We start from the raw sequence: 19,273 nt of genomic DNA on the forward strand, positions 1-19,273 counted from the left end.
AGTGTAGGAGGATGTGACGACCCGGACGGTTGTCTTAAGAATTAACGCCCCGATCCCCTATTAACTGCTTTCCCCAAGTTTATTTCTGCTATTTTGATTTGTCGGGATGTTTAGTTTTAAGTTTCGGAGAGTTTTGGGACACTTAGTCCCTAAAATGTGTTGGAAAGTTGATCATAGTCAGAACAGTATGAAGACGGCCTCAGAATGGAAATCTGATGGTTCCGTTAGCTCCTTTAGGTGATTTCAGGCTTAGGAGCGTGTTCGAATTGTATTTTAAAGGTCCGTAGCTAATTTATACTTGAAATGCCGAAAGTTGAATTTTTGAAGTTTTCGGTTCGATAGTGATAATTTGATCCGAGGGTCGGAATGGAATTCCGAGAGTTGTAGTAGTTCCGTTATGTCATTTGGGATGTGTATGCAAAATTTTAGGTCATTCGGAGGTGGTTTGGTTGGGTTTTTGATCAAAAACGTGATTCAGAAGATTTTGCAAAACTTAGGCTTGAATCTGATGTGTTTTGGTGTTTATGTTGAATTGATGTTGTTTGAGGTGTTTTGAAGATTCGTACAAGTTTGAATAAGGTTTTAGGATATGTTGGTGCCTTTGGTTGAGGTCCCGAGAGCCTCGGGTGTGTTTCGGATGCTCAACGGATCATTTTAAGTTGTTAAGAAGTTGTAGATTTTGTTCAGCTGTTGCAGAGGAATTTTACCCTTCGCGTTCGCAGTGGAACCTCGCGTTCACGAAGAGTCATTTGAGGAAGGCAAATATTAAACCTTCACGTTTGTGATGGGAGATCTGCATTTGCGAAGGGCTGGATACTTGTGAACCGCGTTCGCGACTGGGTTTCGCGTTCGCGAAGGAGGAAATTTGGCCCAGTAGAATTTACTCATTGCGTTCGCGATGAGAGGAACGCGTTCGCAAAGGTTAGACGGGTAAAGCATTGCGTTCGCGAGGGCCTTGTCGCGTTTGCGTAAGAGAACTTTTGATCAACGTCATTTTTGTGCTTCGCAAACGCGAGGCTTTGACCGCGTTCGCGAAGAAGGAATTAAATGCCTGGGCAGAATGTTTTAAAAGGTTTATTTCGCGAATTTTAGCCTACGTTCCTCCATTGTTAGGCAATTTTGAAGCTTTTTAAAGAGGGTTGAAGAGGGATTCAAGGGGAATCACTTGGAGGTAACATTTTTGACATCATAACTCGATTTTATATGATTAAAGACCTAATTAGTGGTGTGAAATTTGGGGAAAAAATGGGTAATTAGGGCTTGAGTTTAGGAGACCTTTAAATAAGAATTTGAGGGGTCATTTGGACTCCGATTTCAGTGTTCTTGTTATGTATAGACTCGTGAGAGTATGAGGTTTCTGAAAATGTAAATTTCACCCGATTCTGAGACATGGGCCCGAGGAGCATTTTGGTCATTTTATATAATTTCGCATATTACCTTAGAATTTAATTGTAGAATTAGTTACTTGAAGTGTTATTTACATTATGCAATTGAATTGAATAGATTTGGGCCATTTGGAGTCGAGTACTCGTGGCAAAGACGTGCTGTTGGGTTGATTTTGAGCCGGTTCGAATTAAGTGGCTTGTCTAACCTTGTATGGGGGATCTTTCCCTTAGGATTGATATATTTGGTAATTAAAATGCCTTGTACGTGAGGTGACGAGTGCATACTTATGCAAATTGTTGGAAATCCGATTTTCTTTAAGTACTTATCAGTATGTTCCTTCTCCTGCTTTTATTACTTGTACTATTAAGCCCGTTATTAGCATAGGAAAGCATGTCTAAGTGATTTAATTGCTTTAATTATTCAATTTGTTTACCGGAACTCTGTGCAACATGCTAGGCTAGAATTATTTGTTGCCTTAATATGAAATTTCCCTTCTCTGAATATTTTCTTGCTATTGCTGTATATTTACGTTGGGGCTACAGATGTGGGATTCCGGTAGCTCCCCCTTGTCTGTTTACTTTGGGACTGTGGCTTAGATTCCCGATAGATCCCCTTGCACATTTACTTTGGGACTGCGGGTTAGATTCCCGATAGATCCCCCTGTACATTTACTTTGGGACTACGGGTTAGATTCCCGGTAGATCCCCCCTGCATAGTTATATGGAACTACTGGAATGCACCTGGTAGATTCCCCCAGTACTGAGTATTTACATTTGAGACTATAGATCGGGATTCCGATAGATCCCCGCGCATTGATAGTTGGAAACGGAATGAGATCCCGAGAGATTCTTCGGACATATATGTGATGGACTACGGGACGGTATCCCGGGAGATCCACTGGATAATTGTAATTGGGACTACAGGACAGTATCTTGGAAGGTGCCCCAGTTGTTATCTCTGTGTTAAGCTGTATTTCTTTTCGTGGCTTGTTTTTTCTCTGTTCTAGTTGTTGTTCTGTCAATTCTATATTATTTCTTACTGTTGCACTTATTTATACTATTTTATTCTACACTGTTAACCTTATATTGTATTTAACCTCAGTAGGGCCCTGACCTTCTTCGTCACTACCCGGCCGATGTTAGGCTTGGCACTTACTTAGTACCACTGTGGTGTACTCATACCCCTTCTGCGCATGTTTTTCATGTGCAGATCCAGGTACTTCTACTCAGGCCTACCATCCTTGAGGGAGGCGACTACTTAGAGACTTCGAGGTACATCTGCCGCATCCGCAGATCAAGGAGTCCCTTTCTATTCCTGCCTTTTAGTATTTATCCCTTCTGTACTTTCTGTTCTCATTAGACAAATTTCGGAGTTAGAGCTATGTAGTATTTTCTTTTCTTAGCTTGTGATTCGTGGGTTTTTGGGTCTTGGATTTAGATATTGGTTTTTGAGACTTATATATGGTGTATGCTGAGCGGAACATTTAAACACTATTATTGTTTTATTTCAGTTTTTAAATTGTTTTACTTCCGCAAATTTGGTTATCTTTCGCAATTTAGGCTTACCTAGTCGTAGAGACTAGGTACCATCACGATGGTTCACGGAGGGAGAACCGGGGTCGTGACAAATCTAGTACCAAATCCAGAAGTCATCATGAAACTTTCTTATATAAGAAGATGTTGCCCGATCAGAGAAGAGGATCGCAGTGGAGAGAAAGCTTAGAGCTAGAAATCTGAATCCAAATTCTTATAAGCTTCTCTGTTTTATTTTTCTCACTAGTATCTAGTTATCTTTTCTTTGAAATCACAATAGCGGTTTAGTTGTTGTTTCTAAATAAATTCTAGTATAGGAAATTACTCTAGTTCCTACTTTTAATTAAATAGGGGGAATAATTCTTCTTGAATATTTCTTTCTATTTTCTTATTTAATGGACAAGAATATTTCCATTGTTAGTACTAGTTCCAGTATGGAGTAACTTTTCTTGTGTTGGGTGAAAGACGGATCTTAATATTTCTATATAATAGTAGATATTATTCCTCAAATTCACATGCTTGAGCTAGAATTTATTTAACTTTTATCTGCTTTTACAGTTAGACGTTATTTAATTTATTAACATCTATCTATCTTGTACTACATATTAACTGTTTATTAATTCTGTAATCGAGAGAGGCGGAAGAAATAATATAGTTAAATGTAGTATTGATAAATGTTAATATTTTATTCAGTAACATCTATCTTTTTTATGTTATAATTAATTTTACACTTATTTGTAATCGAGAGAGGCGAATGGTGTAATAATCAGTTATAACAAGTAGGGTAACTAAAAGGGACTTACTATAAAGAACATGTTTTAGTTCAATCATATATTTCTGGTTCTTTAGTATTACTATTTTGAAGATTAATTTGTATAACCAAGAGGAGTGCAATTAATTATTCAACTTGAGTAATAATATATATCTGCAATCGTGAGAGGCATTTATACCTTTTTGAGAAATAGAAATTGAAGAATAATAATTCTACTATATAATAGAAATATTAAATGAAGTCAAGATCCCAACACTTTTTACTATATTTGTGAAAAATAAAAAAAGTTCTACTGCTTTATTCATGCATTTTTAGTTAGTTAATTTATAACTCAACTCTCTCTGATTTTCTCAAATAGTAATTAAAACAAGAAATGTCTGTAGAATAGATAAACCAATCTCTGTGGGTTCGACATCTTTCTATACTATAATTTGACAGAGTACGAGTTTAGTTTATACACACGCTAGACACTCGTCAAATTTTTGGCGCTGTTGCCGGGGATTGGCTAAAGTCTACTACAGATTAATTGTTTTACTACTAATTTGAGATTTTTTTATTTAATTATTTTAACTTTTCTGCAGAAATTTCAGAAAGTGCATGACCCGTTCCTCTTCTAGAGAACTAGTCAAATACGATCCTGAAATTGAAAAATCCTTGCGGTTGTTGCGAAAAGAACAAACCTCACAATCTCAAATTTTCACATCAGAGGAAATGGAGAACGAAGAACTCAATAACCAACTTCCGTCACATCAAGTAGAAGAATAGTTTGATGAGGTAGCTCCACGATGTGACATAATACTTAGAGATTATGCAAGGCCAGATCATTTTGAAGGAGAATCAAGTGTGAGGAGACCACCAATTGTAGCAAACATCTTTGAAATCCGCACAGGCTTGATTCAAACCATTCAACAGTCATGTCAATTTACTCGTGATGCGGTGAAGATCGTTACACCCATTTAATTGATTTTCTTGAATTAGTTGAAACTTGCAGGTATAATGGAGTCACAACAGATGCTATTAGGTTGCGGCTTTTTCCTTTTTCATTAAAAGGTGATGTAAAAACATGGTTGCGAAGTCTACCAAGAGGTTCCATTACAACATGGGACCAAATGACCCAAAAAATTCTTAATAAATATTTTCACTTGCAAAAACATTTAAAATGAAGCAAGAAATTAATAATTTTATGCAGACAGATTCTGAATCTGTATACCAGGCATGGGAAAGATTAGCAGCATTGTTAAGAAAATGCCCACATCATGGTATCCAAGACCCTGACATTTTATATATTTTCTATCACGGTCTTAAACCCTCGGCTAGAAATGTAATTGATGCAGCATCAGGAGGATCAATAATGGGAAAAACTACTGTAGAAGCAATGCAATTGCTTAATGAGATTTCGAAAAATGTTGTTCAATGGCCCTTAGACAGAACGATTATGAAGAAAACAGCAGGAGTAAATCAAGTTGAAGCTTTGAATTCATTGACACAACAAATTGCGACCTTAACACAAAAAGTTGAGGCTTTTCAGGTAGGTGCTCACTCATCATCCCAACTTGAGAATTGTGATGTCTATTAAGGTAATCATCCAAATCATGAATGTCAAGCTTCAACACAAAATGTGGAACAGGTAAATGTGATTGGTTATAAAAATGATTACTCATTTGGTAGTCCCATGGCACAAAAACATCCAGGATTTCAGTGGAGTAATCCTAATGGTGCTGAAAATCCTCAAAGATTTTTTAATCAAAAGAAGCAGGTATAGGAACCACCTGGTTTTCAAAATCAAAATAGAGGGCAAAAACGTTTTCAACAATATCAGCAGCAGCCTCAAAGATCTCATCAACAAAGCCTTGAAGACCTGATGTACAAATTCATTAAGGCTACTAACAAGAAGGTTGAAAGACAACATTCAGCTATCAAGAATTTGGAAATTCAAGTAAGCCAATTAGCGACCCTCATGTCTGGACAAATTCAAGGTGCTCTACCAAGCAACACTGAGAAAAATCTAAAAGAGCACCTCAAAGTCATCTCTCTACGATCAGGTAAATCTCTTGATGATCCATATGCAGATAGAGAAGGAAAGACACAAGAAATGGAAAAGGTAAATGAAGGTGAGAATAAAATAGAATATAAGTTTCCAAAAGAACAAAAGAATAAAGGGAAAAATGTACAAGAAAATGAATTGAACACAAATCCTCACTTTGTACCCCTCCCGTTTCCCCAAAAAATGAAAAGAGAAAATCTTGACAAACAGTTTTCAAAGTTTCTAGATATTTTGAAACAACTTTACATTAACATACCTTTCACAGATGCTTTGACACAAATGCCTTCATATGCTAAATTTCTTAAAGAAATTCTGTCAAATAAAAGAAAATGGAAGAAGTTTCAGTGGTTAAGCTTACGAAAAAATGTAGTGTTATACTTCAAAATAAGCTCCCACAAAAACTTGGTGATCTAGGAAGTTTTACAATTCCTTGTACCGTGGGAGGTACTCACTTTGAAAAGGCGTTATGTGATTCAGGTGCCTCAATAAATCTAATGCCTTTTATAATTTTCTGGAAATTAGAACTTGGTGAAATAAAAGATATTGTGTGTCTCTTCAATTAGCTGATCAAAGTACTAAGAGACCAAAAGGAATTATTGAAAATATCCTTGTTAGAGTTGACAAATTTGTATTCCCAATAGATTTTATAGTGTTTGAAATGGAAGAAAATACTGAGGTACCATTAATTTTAGGTAGACCATTTCTTGCAACTGGAAGAGTAATTATTGATGTTCATCAAGGACAATTAATATTGTGAGTTGATGAGGAAAGAGTGATTTTTGACATGCAAAAAATGATGAAATTTCCTGGGGATGAGTCATCATCATCTTATTTTCAAATAGACTTACTAGATGACCTTGTAGACGCATACAAAAATAATCAGTTAATTACTGATTCATTGGATAGATGTTTGGCTAGCTCAGGTACCATAAGTGATGATAACCCCATAATTAGAGAAGAAGCTGAAATATTGGAAAAAGAGTCAGAGAATGATAAAGTCTCACAAGAAAGAGTTCAATTAAAAATTGAACTCAAAGCACTTCCTTCTCATTTAAAATATGTGTTTCTTGAACCTGAATCATTTCCAGTAATCATTTCATCTTCTTTGACTATAGAACAGGAAAGCAAACTGATTGGAGTCTTGAGAAAACACAAAACAACCTTAGGGTGGACTATAGCTGATATCAAAGGAATCAGTCCAACTATTTGTATGCATAGGATTCTTATGGAGAATGATTATAAGCCAATAGTCCAACCCCAAAGGAGACTAAACCCAGCAATGCAGGAAGTTATCAAGAAAGAAGTGGTGAAACTTCTAGCAGCAGGTATCATTTATCCAATATCTGACCATCCTTGGGTAAGTCCTATATAGGTAATACCAAAGAAATGAGGTATGACAGTAATAAAAAATAAAAATAATAAACTCATACCTACTAGAACAGTCACAGGATGGAGAGTCTGTATTGATTACAGATGACTTAATGATTCCACAAGGAAAGATCATTTTCCTTTGCCCTTTATTGATCAAATGCTTGAAAGAGTTGTAGGCCATGGTTTTTACTATTTTCTTGACGGATATTCTGGGTATAATCAGATACCAATTTCTCCAGAAGATCAAGAGAAAACAACATTCACATGCCCCCAAGGTACGTATGCTTACTGAAGAATGCCATTTGGACTATGCAATACTCATGCTACATTTCAGCGTTGCATGTCGGCAATTTTCTCTAATGACTGAAAAGTTTCTTGAAATATTTATGGATGATTTCACACTTTTTGGTAATACATTTGAAGATTGTCCCTATCATTTAACTTTGGTGCTTAAAAGATGTGAAGAGAAAATTTTAGTTTTTAATTGGGAAAAATGCCATTTCATGGTAACAGAGGGAATTGTTTTAGGACATAAAATTTCTGCTAAAGGGATAGAAGTTGATATGGCTAAAATTGATCTTATAGCAGGATTACCCCCTCCTACCATTATTAAAGGCATTAGAAGTTTCTTAGGGCATGCAGGTTTTTATAGAAGGTTTATAAAAGATTTTTAAAAAATCTGAAAACCTCTGACTAACCTACTGATGAAAGATGTGAAATTTGAATTTTCAGATAATTGCAAAAAATCATTTGAGATTCTCAAAAAACAATTGACTAATGCTCCAATTGGTGTTTCTCCTGACTGGAGCCAGCCCTTTGAAATAATGTATGATGCAAGTGATACAGCAGCAGGAGCGATATTGGGACAAAGAAGAGACAAGGTTTTTAGGCATATATACTACGCCAGTAGAACACTTAATGAAGCTCAAAAGAATTATGCTACAACTGAGAAGGAACTACTAGCAACAGTATTTGCATTCGACAAATTTCGTTCCTATTTGATAGGAACAAAAGTTACAATTTATAATGATCATGCAGCTTTAAAATACCTCTTAGCAAAGAAAGATGCTAGACCAAGATTGCTAAGATGGATACTCCTTTTGCAAGAATTTGATCTTAAAATAAAAGACCAAAAAGGTTCCGAGAATCAGGTAGCTAATCATTTGTCTCGTTTGGAAAATCCTCCTACTGAGATAAAAGATATCAAAGAGGAATTTCCTGATGAACATATATTTTCAGTCACAACTGTTATAAATAGACCACCTTGGTTTGCTGATATTGCCAACTACTTGGCTGGAAGATGGATTCCAAAAGATTTTTCTTATGAACAAAAGAAAAAACTTAAAAAAGAAGCAAGACATTATTACTGGGAAGATCCTTACTTGTTTAAATTTTGTGCAGATGACATAATCAGGAGATGTGTACCAGAGACAGAAATGAACAACATCTTAAGTCACTGCCATGATGGGGCTGCAGGAGGACACTATGGAGGAAAAAGGACAGCTGCTAAAGTACTTGAAGTTGTCTTTTTCTAGCCTACTCTATTCAAAGATGCAAGGAATTATGTCGCCACTTGCGATAAATGCCAGAGAATTGGTAACATTTCAAAAGGGGACGAAATGCCTCTTAACTCTATTTTCATGTGTGAAATCTTTGATGTTTGTGGCATTGATTTTATGGGTCCTTTTCCTCCTTTAAATGGCTATGAATATATTTTGGTAGCTGTTGACTATGTTTCAAAATGGGTAGAAGCAATTGCTACTAGAAAAAATGATGCTCATATTGTTTGTGCTTTTCTCAAGAAAAATATTTTTTCTAGATTTGGAATTCCACGAGTTATAATAAGTGATCAAGAAACTCATTTTATAAATAGACAATTTGCTAGTTTGTTGTTAAAATATGGAGTAACTCATAAAACAGGAACCCCATATCATGCTCAAACAAGCGGGCAAGTAGAAGTTTTTAACAGAGAATTAAAAAGAAATTTAGAAAAAACTGTTGGTTCTTCTCGAAAAGATTGGTCTTTAAAATTGGATGATGCTTTATGGGCGTACAGAACTGCTTATAAAAACACCCATAGGCACATCTCCTTATAGACTAGTTTTTGGAAAAGCTTGTCATTTACCTGTGGAATTAAAACATAAAGCATATTGGACTATAAAATTATTGAATCTAAACTTGCCAGATGCAGGTAAAAATCGTCTATTGCAACTTGATGAGTTGGAAGAGTTTAGGCTTACAGCATATGAAAATGCTAAATTGTACAAGGAAAAGACAAAAAAATGGCATGACAAGCTCATCCACCATAAAGATTTTAAAGTTAGAGATCATGTTCTGTTGTACAATAGCCGATTGAGATTATTTCCAGGAAAGCTTAAGTCACACTGGACAGGACCATATACAGTAACAAGAGTGACCCCCTATAGTGCCATTGAAATACAACATGCAGATGGGGGAGACAAATTCAAAGTAAACAGTCATCGTTTGAAGCCTTATATCAGCAGATTCTTCGACAAACAGGCTTCAACAATCCTTTTTGCCTAATTTTTAAAATAAGTCGAGTTGGTGACGTTAAACTCAGAACTATTTTCTTCCCCTCTCTTTAATCGTTTAAGTAATTATTAGTAGTAACATATAATATTTCCTTTGAGTAAATATATATATATATAATTAGTTTTTTTCTTATAAAAAAGTAAAAAATAATAATTGCATGTTTATATATATATATATATATATATATATATATGCGTATGTAGTATGTATTAATATATTTTACCAAGATAAAGAAGCACTCCCATGATTTCAACAATGAAAGTTTTCTCCTATCATGAAAAAGAATATTTTTTTGCCATAATCTTGCCTTTTTATATGAGAGAAACCTTGATAGGCCAAGAAAAAGAAAATGAGGCTAGAATCGAAAAAAATCAGGGAAGCTCCTTTATCTCCTTTTACTTTTAGTTTATTTGTCATGAGGACATGACATTATTTAAGCTAGGGGTAGAGGAATATGTTAGTTATATATGTGTTTCTTTTAAGTTATATTTTGGTTAAATATAAAAAAAATATAAAAACGTATATTTTACAACTGAAAAATGTGTTTTTAGTAAAATTATAAAAATAATTTTAAAAAATACTGAAAAAAATTGAGTTGCCTTATTCTTAAGGCAACTTATTTCATGTACTTCCATGGATTTCTTGTTCATTTCTTTGCCATGGTCGTAATATTTTGAACTGAACATTTTTTTAGGACTTTTTAACTTGTTTTGGTAAATAAGTTGGCTAAACTTGATTTGACTTGAAAAGCATGACACTTAGAAAAGATGAATTTGATTAAGTACCATTCACGGGTTTTATGATCACTTTTCTAAGCTCATCCTTACTTATTGGTGATTGAAATTATAGTTTTCGTTGGCCCAAGTGTATTGTGCGGTTAGCTCTATTGTCTAGTGCTCCTACTTATCTGGAAATCTAGAACTTGCCTTGAATGTGGATTGAGGCGAAATTATAGGTAGATCGTTGAGTAAAGAAATGAACATAGGCCTTCTTTGTTGAGCCATAGCCTAAATTGACCTACCTTAATGATTTTTATCCCTAGTTAGCCCAGTTGAGCTTATATAAATTATCTCTTATGTTGTTGGTCGCCAAGCTTTAACCCTTAGCCTGTTTGTTGTTATGACTTGTTCTTTGTTCACCCAATTCCCTTTTGGGCACTTTAAGAGTTGATCTGAATATAAAAATCTGGGCGTGAGGATTAACTGCAAAAATAATTGGTGAAAGAATAATTGTTTAAGGTTTTTGATGTTTTTAGATGTTTTTTTTAAAAATAGTTGCTTCCGAATTTCAAAAAAAATAGAAACAAAGAAACGTTGGAGACTCCATAAAAAAAATTGAAAGGGATGAAACAAAACAGAGGTTTATTGTTTAAATGAGATGAAAGGCAATTCTACTTAAGAAATAAAATAAATGTGTAGTGCCCATAGGGAATTTGAGTCACTATTATCTATATGTATCCTACCCATTCCTAAGCCTACTTTACAACCTTGCAAAAGTCCTACATGATCTTAACTCAGAGACTCCTATATTAGTGTAGAACCACATGATAGTCAAGCTTATGGTTATTTCCAGTAGCTTGAGGTACTTCTTTGTTAAGAGTGAGCGCATTTTTTATCTATGCCCTTATTTGATCCTATATCTATATATTATGTGATATATGGGCATCTCTCTTCATTCAGTGAGACACACTTGGGATTAGAAAATATTATGATTTCAGTTCTCAATAGGTGAACATGAGTACAACTAAAAGTTGTTTTGAACTCGTGGATTGGTGTTAGTCAATTCTTCTCTGTCAAAACCTCTCATGATTTCACTTAAGTGTTTAGTTACTATGTTCATTTATTTTATTTTCTTGAGGACGAGTAAAAGTTTAAGTATGGGAGAATTTGATAAGTGCATTTTACCAGATATTAACCACATAATTTCTCTCATAAAAACATATAAATTATCATGTTTCCTCCATAGTCTTAACTTTATTTTGCAGGAATAATTATAGCAGAATTATTGTGCGCAACATGAAAAAAGAAAAATAAATATTCAAGAAAGATACAACAAAGAAGTGTAAGATCAAGCTATGATTTATTACTGCCGTGACAATGCACCAAGTCTCTAGTTATCTTTTCTTTGAAATCACAATAGCGGTTTAGTTGTTGTTTCTAAATAAATTCTAGTATAGGAAATTACTCTAGTTCCTACTTTTAATTAAATAGGGGGAATAATTCTTCTTGAATATTTCTTTCTATTTTCTTATTTAATGGACAAGAATATTTCCATTGTTAGTACTAGTTCCAGTATGGAGTAACTTTTCTTGTGTTGGGAGAAAGACGAATCTTAATATTTCTATATAATAGTAGATATTATTCCTCAAATTCAAATGCTTGAGCTAGAATTTATTTAACTTTTTCTGCTTTTACAGTTAGACGTTATTTAATTAATTAACATCTATCTATCTTGTACTACATATTAACTATTTATTAACTCTGTAATCGAGAGAGACGGAAGAAATAATATAGTTAAATGTAGTATTGATAAATGTTAATATTTTATTCAGTAACATTTATATTTTTATGTTATAATTAATTTTACACTTATTTGTAATCGAGAGAGTCGAATAGTGTAATAATTAGTTATAACAAGTAGGGTAACCGAAAGGGACTTACTATCAAGAGCATGTTTTAGTTCAATCATATATTTCTGGTTCTTTAGTATTACTATTTTGAAGATTAATTTGTATAACCGAGAGGAGTGCAAATAATGATTCAACTTGAGTAATAATATATATTTGTAATCGTGAGAGGCATTTATACCTTTTTGAGAAATAGAAATTGTAGAATAATAATTCCACTATATAATAGAAATATTAAATGAAGTCAAGATCCCAACACCTTTTATTATATTTGTGAAAAACAAAAAAATTTATACTTCTTTATTCATGCATTTTTAGTTAGTTAATTTACAACTCGACTCTCTCTGATTTTCTCAAATAGTAATTAAAACAAGAAATGTCTGTAGAATAGACAAACCAATCTCTGTGGGTTCGACATTTTTCTACACTATAATTTGACAGAGTACGAGTTTAATTTATACACACGCCAGACACTTGTCAGTACTCTTTGCTAGAGCGTACTTGCTGTGCTTTGACTTGGACGGCCCAGAAGTTGAGGCATTACTTCTGTGCCTAAACTACATACCTCATATACAGGATGGACCCTCTGAAGTACATATTCTAGAAACCCATGTCGACTCGAAAGTTAGCCAAATGACAGATACTATTAAGTGAGTTCGATATCATCTACGTAACTCAAAAGACGGTCAAAGGGAAAGCATTGGTAGATCACCTTGCTGAAAATCCTGTGGGAGGAGCATACAAACCTTTGAAGACGTATTTTCCTGATGAAGAAGTATCATTTGTAGGAGAAGACATTACCGAATCATACGACAGTTGGAGGATGTTCTTTGATGGAGCTGCAAATTTCAGAGGAGTGAGCATTGGAGCAATTTTGGTATCAAAAATAGGTCAACATTATCCGGTATCTGCTCAACTCAGATTTCCCTGCACCAACAACATGGTAGAGTATGAAGCCTACAGACTAGGGCTCAACAGGGCAATCGACATGAACATTCAGGAGTTGCTGGTAATCGGTGATTCAGATTTGCTTGTGCACCAGGTACAAGGAGAATGGGTGACCAAGAATTCCAAGATATTTCCATATTTGCACCATGTGCAGGAATTGAGAAAGAGGTTCATAAAGATAGAATTCTGACATGTGCCCAGAATTCAGAACAAGTTTGCCGATGCGTTGGCCACCATGTCATCTATGATACAACATCCAGATAAGAATTACATTGTTCCTATCTCTGTGAGGATTCATAATCAGCCGGCATATTGTGCTCATGTTGAAGAAAAAACAGATGGAAAGCCTCGGTTCCATGACATCAAGGAGTATTTGTCAAAGGGAGAATATTCGGAGCATGCAAACCACACTCAGAAACACACCCACCGGAGATTATCCAATCACTTCTTCCACGGCGGAGGAAACTTGTACAAGAGAACTCTTGATTTGGGTTTACTAAGATGTGTCGACGCAAAGGAAGCTTCTAAGCTGCTTGAGGATGTACATGCCGAGACTTGTGGCCCGCACATGAATGGTTTCGTCTTGGCTAAGAAGATACTTAGGGCCGGTTACTTTTGGATGACCATGGAAACATAGTGCATCCAGTATGTCCACAAGTGCTTTCAATGCCAGGTGCACACCGATATGATAAAGGTGACGCCAAACGAGCTCAATGCAACAAGCTCACCTTGGCCATTCGCCGCATGGAGAATGGATGTCATTGGTCCAATCGAGCCCACTGCTTCAAACGGGCACATGTTTATTCTGGTATCCATTGATTACTTCACAAAATGGGTAGAGGCTACATCTTACAAAGCTTTAACTAAGAAAGTTGTCGCAGATTTTGTCAAGGATCAAATTGTTTGCCGATTCGATGTTCTCGAATCTATTGTTAATGATAATGCCGCCAATCTTAACAGTGATCTGATGAAAGCTATGTGTGAAAATTTAAAAATCAAGCACAAGAATTCCACAACCTACAAACCTCAGATGAATGGAGCCGTAGAAGCCGCCAACAAAAACATCGAGAAGATACTAAGGAAGATGGTAGAGAATCATAAACAGTGGCACAAAAAGCTACCTTTTGTTTTATTGGGATACCACACTACAGTTCGCACATCAACCGGGGTAAGTCCCTACATGTTGGTTTATGGTGCCGAGGCCATCATTCCAGCCGAGTTAGAGATTCTTTCTTTAAGAATCATACAGGAAACTGAACTCAACGACGCGTAGTGGATAAGAAGTCGCTCTGAACAGTTGGAGCTCATCGATGGAAAAAGGATGAACATAGTGTGTCATGGCCAACTTTATCAGAACAGAATGTCCCGAGCTTTCAAAAAAAGGGTCAAACCACGACAATTCGCACCAGGTCAGTTGGTGCTGAAGAAGATCTTCCCACATCAAAATGAAGCCAAAGGGAAATTCTCTCCCAACTGGCAAGGTCTGTACATGGTTCACAGGGTGCTGGCAGGAGGAGCACTCATACTTGCAGAAATGGATAGAGAAATTTGGCCAAAACCAATCAATTCAAACGCAGTCAAGAGATACGATGCTTAGATTATTTGCATTTCTCTCATTTGATGTAATTGAACTACGGTTGACCTGATTCTCATTTAAGAGGGGATACATAGTCAGCCTTATGGGTTCGGTCATATCATAATAAAATTTTCATTTCCCCCCAAGATCAGAAACTAGGGCAGAATTTTGAGGAGGGTCTTCAAAATTTCGGAGCAAGTCCAGCCAATGCCAACATGTGTCAGACGGTCAGTAATCAATTAAGAAACTGGAGCAAATTTTTGAGAAGGATTCTCAAAATTCCGAAGAAGGTTTAGCAAGGCCTATTATCCGCAAACAGCCGAAGGATCATCTACTAAACTGGGGCAGAATTTTGAGGAGGGCCCTCAAAATTCCGACATAAGAGAGCTGCAATACCTTTGAGACGTGTTACAGTCACTAGTTCATCTAAATGTATCAATATATTCTAAAATAACTCTATTTTTATCAAAAATTGCGTATTTTTTCAAAAAACTCTATTTCCATAACTGTCAGGTGTTACCTAGGGGAACTCGAAAGGGGCTTTCAGGGTGGAGCAAAGTAAGGCCGGCAGACGAAGCATGAACCAACCTCCCCCTCATAGAACTTACAATTTTTCTTTTAATGCAGGCATATCTGACGTAGCAATAACATCGACACAAACATACTGGTAACGAATTCGCTATCAATCAGGACATCAGACACCAAATATACCTCCAACTAAGACATACACTACTCTTATTTGCTACCTACTCTCTGCATGATACTAATCCTTGCCTCCATACTTGCATGAGGCTATACCCTGCCTCTCTATTTTGCATGAGGCTAATCCCTGCCTCCATACCTGCATGAGGCTAATCCTTGCCTCCCTATCTGCATGAGGCTAATCCTTGCCTATCCATCTGCATGAGGCTAATCCTTGCCTCCATACTTGCATGAGGCTAATCATTGCCTCCATATTTGTATGAGGATAATCCCTGCCTCCATATTTGCATGAGGCTAATCCCTGCCTCCATATTTGCATGAGGCTAATCCCCGCCTCCCTATTTGCATGAGGCTAATCCCTGCCTCCCTATTTGCATGAGGCTAATCCTTCTCTCCATACCTGCATGAGGCTAATCCTTCTCTCCATACCTGCATGAGGCTAATCCTAGCCTTCATACCTGCATGAGGCTAATCCTTGCCTCCATATTTGCATGAGGCTAATCCCTGCCTCCTTATTTGCATGACGCTAATCCCTGCCTCCATATTTGCATGAGGCTAATCCTTGCCTCCATATCTGCATGATGCTAATCCCTGCCTCCATATTTGCATGAGGTTAATCCTTGCCTCCCTATCTGCACGAGGCTAATCCCTGCCTCCATATTTGCATGAGGATAATCCTTGCCTCCATATCTGCATAAGGCTAATCCTTGTATCCATTTTTGCATGAGGCTAATCTTTGCTTCCATACCTACATGAGGCTAATCCCTGCCTCCATATCTGCTTGAGGCTAATCCCTACCTCCCTATTTTGCATGAGGCTAATCCTTGCCTCCGCACTTGCATGAGGCTAATCCCTTCCTCCCCATTTGCATGAGGCTAATCCTTGCCCCCATAATTGCATGAGGCTAATCCTTGCCTCCCCATCTGCATGGGACTAAGCGCTGTCCCTCTTCACCCAAATATTGCTCTATTTCTAGTACTATCTACTAGCTTTTCAATCGGGCTAAGCTCTACCCTTCATTTCACAAGACTAAGCTTTGTCTTTTTAACATCATTACTGCATATCATGGGGTGAAATATCGCCAATCTATCCGAAGGCGTCATAGTCTAAAAGGCATCATCCTCATAGTCGGAAGACACCATGCCATGGCCTGAGGATCCCTCAATTTTGCATATCATTATTCAAAGGCATCATAGTTCGGAGGCACCATCTTTATGGCCCGAGAACATCATTTTATGGCATGCGAATCTCTCATCAAGAAATTCATGGCCCAGGACGTCATGATCTAAGGACGTCATCCTTAACCATACAAAGACAACATTCATAGTCTAACGAGAACTTGCATCATGTTTAAATTTATGCATAGTATACGTTTGTATTGCTTCTATTTACAGGTAATCCGACGAGCAATGGTTATCCCAGCAGGAGCAATCCCGCTGTAGTTCTCCCGACCATATCAAACCTAACCTCTTCCATAAAACCTTTCATTCATCGAGCTTTAGATGTTGCGACCGTTATTGTAATGACTTCACCGGTATACTCCGCCGATTGATCCGAAAGTACATACTACCTGATTCCTGTAAAACCAGGGATATGTAGGTAGCTCAGAATCTAGGGCGTGGCCTAATCTCTCGAACCATTTCGTTCGGTCAAAATTGGCCATCATATCTTTACCTGACAAACACTTTCATCCTTTTCGGGTAAAGATGGGCAACTGTTGATACCCAATTTTTTCCAAAAAATATTTCAAATTGCATATATGTCTTCAAAATCATACATTGATTAGCAATCGATATTTTTTCACAATTTTCCTATATTTTTATTAATTTATCCAGCATTTTATTTCGAAGAAATAATTACAAAATTACCTCACAAATGATTTCAAAGCATTTCTTGATGTAATGTATTATTTTTGGTCCTATTAAGACCAAATTATTTCGTAATTAGCCAAAATAGCACCTTTTGGCTATAATTGCAATAACTTTGTAATTACAACCCAATCATATGATTTTGTACTATTTTCACCCAGAAATTAATCATGTGTATTTTTTAAATACTAAATAAACATTTTAAAATTATTTTCTACATATGAAATTAATTTTTATAATTAAAAACTATTTTTGTAAATTGTTTTAATTAATTTACATTGGGTATTTAACAAATAGCCACTTTCATTTCAATTATAGTCTAATTAACCAACCCAATTAAAACGGCCCAAATACCCCATGCCTAATACCTTATCCTATCTGACCCAATCCCTTATCTAATCTGGACCGTTGATCAATTTTAACCAACGATCCAGATCTCCTCTTTCCTTAATTAATGCTAGAGACTACCCCCCCCCCCATTTCTCTCTTTCACTCCGCCGTTACACTCTCCCTTCACCTCTCAAATTCTCTCTGCTAAAACCTAAAGCTCACTGGCTGTCGACTTGTCGGTAACTATGGTGGTCTCACCACCATCCCAGCCCCCATGACTTCTTCCTACGCCGGGTTACTACTGCCTTGAGGTCCTCAAAGGAACCAGAGGTGGTCCAACTCACCCCCATGGTTTTTCATGTCATTCTCAAGCCAATCTTGGCCTGTCCGAGTAAGAACCTGCCATCTCCGGCTAGAACCTGTGGTTTCTAGGTTGATTCTCTTTCTCTTTGGGTTATCTCTCTGAAACTCTAACTATTAGCTCTTGATTTCTTAGATCTGTAATAGATCTGGGTATATTCCGAGTTATTTTGCTGTTTTCCTTAAAGATTTTTCGATTTTTCTAAAACAACTCTTCATCTTCAAACCAGGGTTTTGTTAACCCCTTTTTAAAATGGCTTTTCCTTATGATTTTAGTATTAATCTATGATTTTCACTATGTTTAAAAGTTTACTTGAATTTTCTCTTTTTATCTGAGTTATTATGTTGAAAATCCTAAGTTTCTTGGTTTTAATCCTGGATTCTGAATCTGTTTTGTGATAATATGTTTGCTTAATCTATATTTGTGCTTGTTTCTCATGAGCCTTATGATTCTCTGTGGTTTTTACCCTATTTTGTTCATCAGTGTCTCTAATTTTTACTTCTTCCGCCTATGACATATTTATTCTATTAATTCATGCTATGCTCTATATGAATCCCTAATTTTGTGTAATTTTACCCTATTTGGCTTATTAGGGTTTCTGATTCTTGCCAATTATGTGTTTATTCCGCTTGTTCTCATAAATTGGTGTCAATTTCTCCTAAATCAGTACTATTTGCTATTTTTGAATCTTTGAATCTCTTTGACTGATCCTTCACTGATTTCTTGTGATATTCTCTATTGATTTTAACCTTTAAGATATTTTCTTACCTAAATATATGGTCAAGCATGCTGTCAACTAATTCTTAAGTATTTTCCTTGATTAGAATCTGCTGAACCTAGTCTCTATTATATGTTGTGTACTTGTACTATGCTAAAAATATTTCCTTATTTGTTATATTCAGCCTTATGTGATTTCCTTCCTTATTTAGTATTTAACTATTACCGTTTAAATTTAACTCCTTAATTAAAGGAAGTACTTATACTGATTTGATTCTAATTAGTACATAGTTCCATAATTACCGCTGAACTATGATTCTTGCCTTATTTGCTACATGTTTTCAAACTATAAGTACCTTGCTCTTTCATTAGCACAAAGACACGAACACATTGGTTCAAAAACACTCTCTCACACAAACACTCTTCCGCTCTCTTTTCTCTGGTTACTTGCTATTGTTCTAAGTCAGCCGGCTGCAAGCCAAGACTG

At 36.1% G+C, this 19,273-nt stretch overlaps 2 protein-coding genes and 1 non-coding gene across 3 annotated transcripts; 2 read left to right on the forward strand and 1 right to left on the reverse strand.

Annotated features, from left to right (window-relative positions):
- Positions 1 to 4,846: 4,846 nt before the first annotated feature.
- On the reverse strand, positions 4,847 to 4,953 carry LOC142162469 (small nucleolar RNA R71). Its single transcript, XR_012693733.1, has one exon. It is a non-coding gene; the product is annotated as a small nucleolar RNA R71 (small nucleolar RNA).
- On the forward strand, positions 4,850 to 6,148 carry LOC142162027 (uncharacterized). The gene is made up of 3 exons (XM_075218327.1): positions 4,850 to 5,218; positions 5,318 to 5,446; positions 5,510 to 6,148. The coding sequence occupies exons 1-3, from the start codon at positions 4,850 to 4,852 to the stop codon at positions 6,146 to 6,148; spliced, it is 1,137 nt and encodes a 378-aa protein (XP_075074428.1).
- A 2,576-nt stretch (positions 6,149 to 8,724) lies between these two features.
- LOC107795644 (uncharacterized) lies at positions 8,725 to 9,649 on the forward strand. The gene is made up of 2 exons (XM_075218328.1): positions 8,725 to 8,893; positions 9,297 to 9,649. Exons 1-2 carry the CDS (start codon positions 8,725 to 8,727, stop codon positions 9,647 to 9,649), a joined length of 522 nt encoding a protein of 173 aa, XP_075074429.1.
- Positions 9,650 to 19,273: the final 9,624 nt, after the last annotated feature.

Source organism: Nicotiana tabacum, chromosome 7 (assembly GCF_000715075.1).
Source record: "Nicotiana tabacum cultivar K326 chromosome 7, ASM71507v2, whole genome shotgun sequence".
NCBI classification, from domain to species: Eukaryota; Viridiplantae; Streptophyta; class Magnoliopsida; order Solanales; family Solanaceae; genus Nicotiana; species Nicotiana tabacum.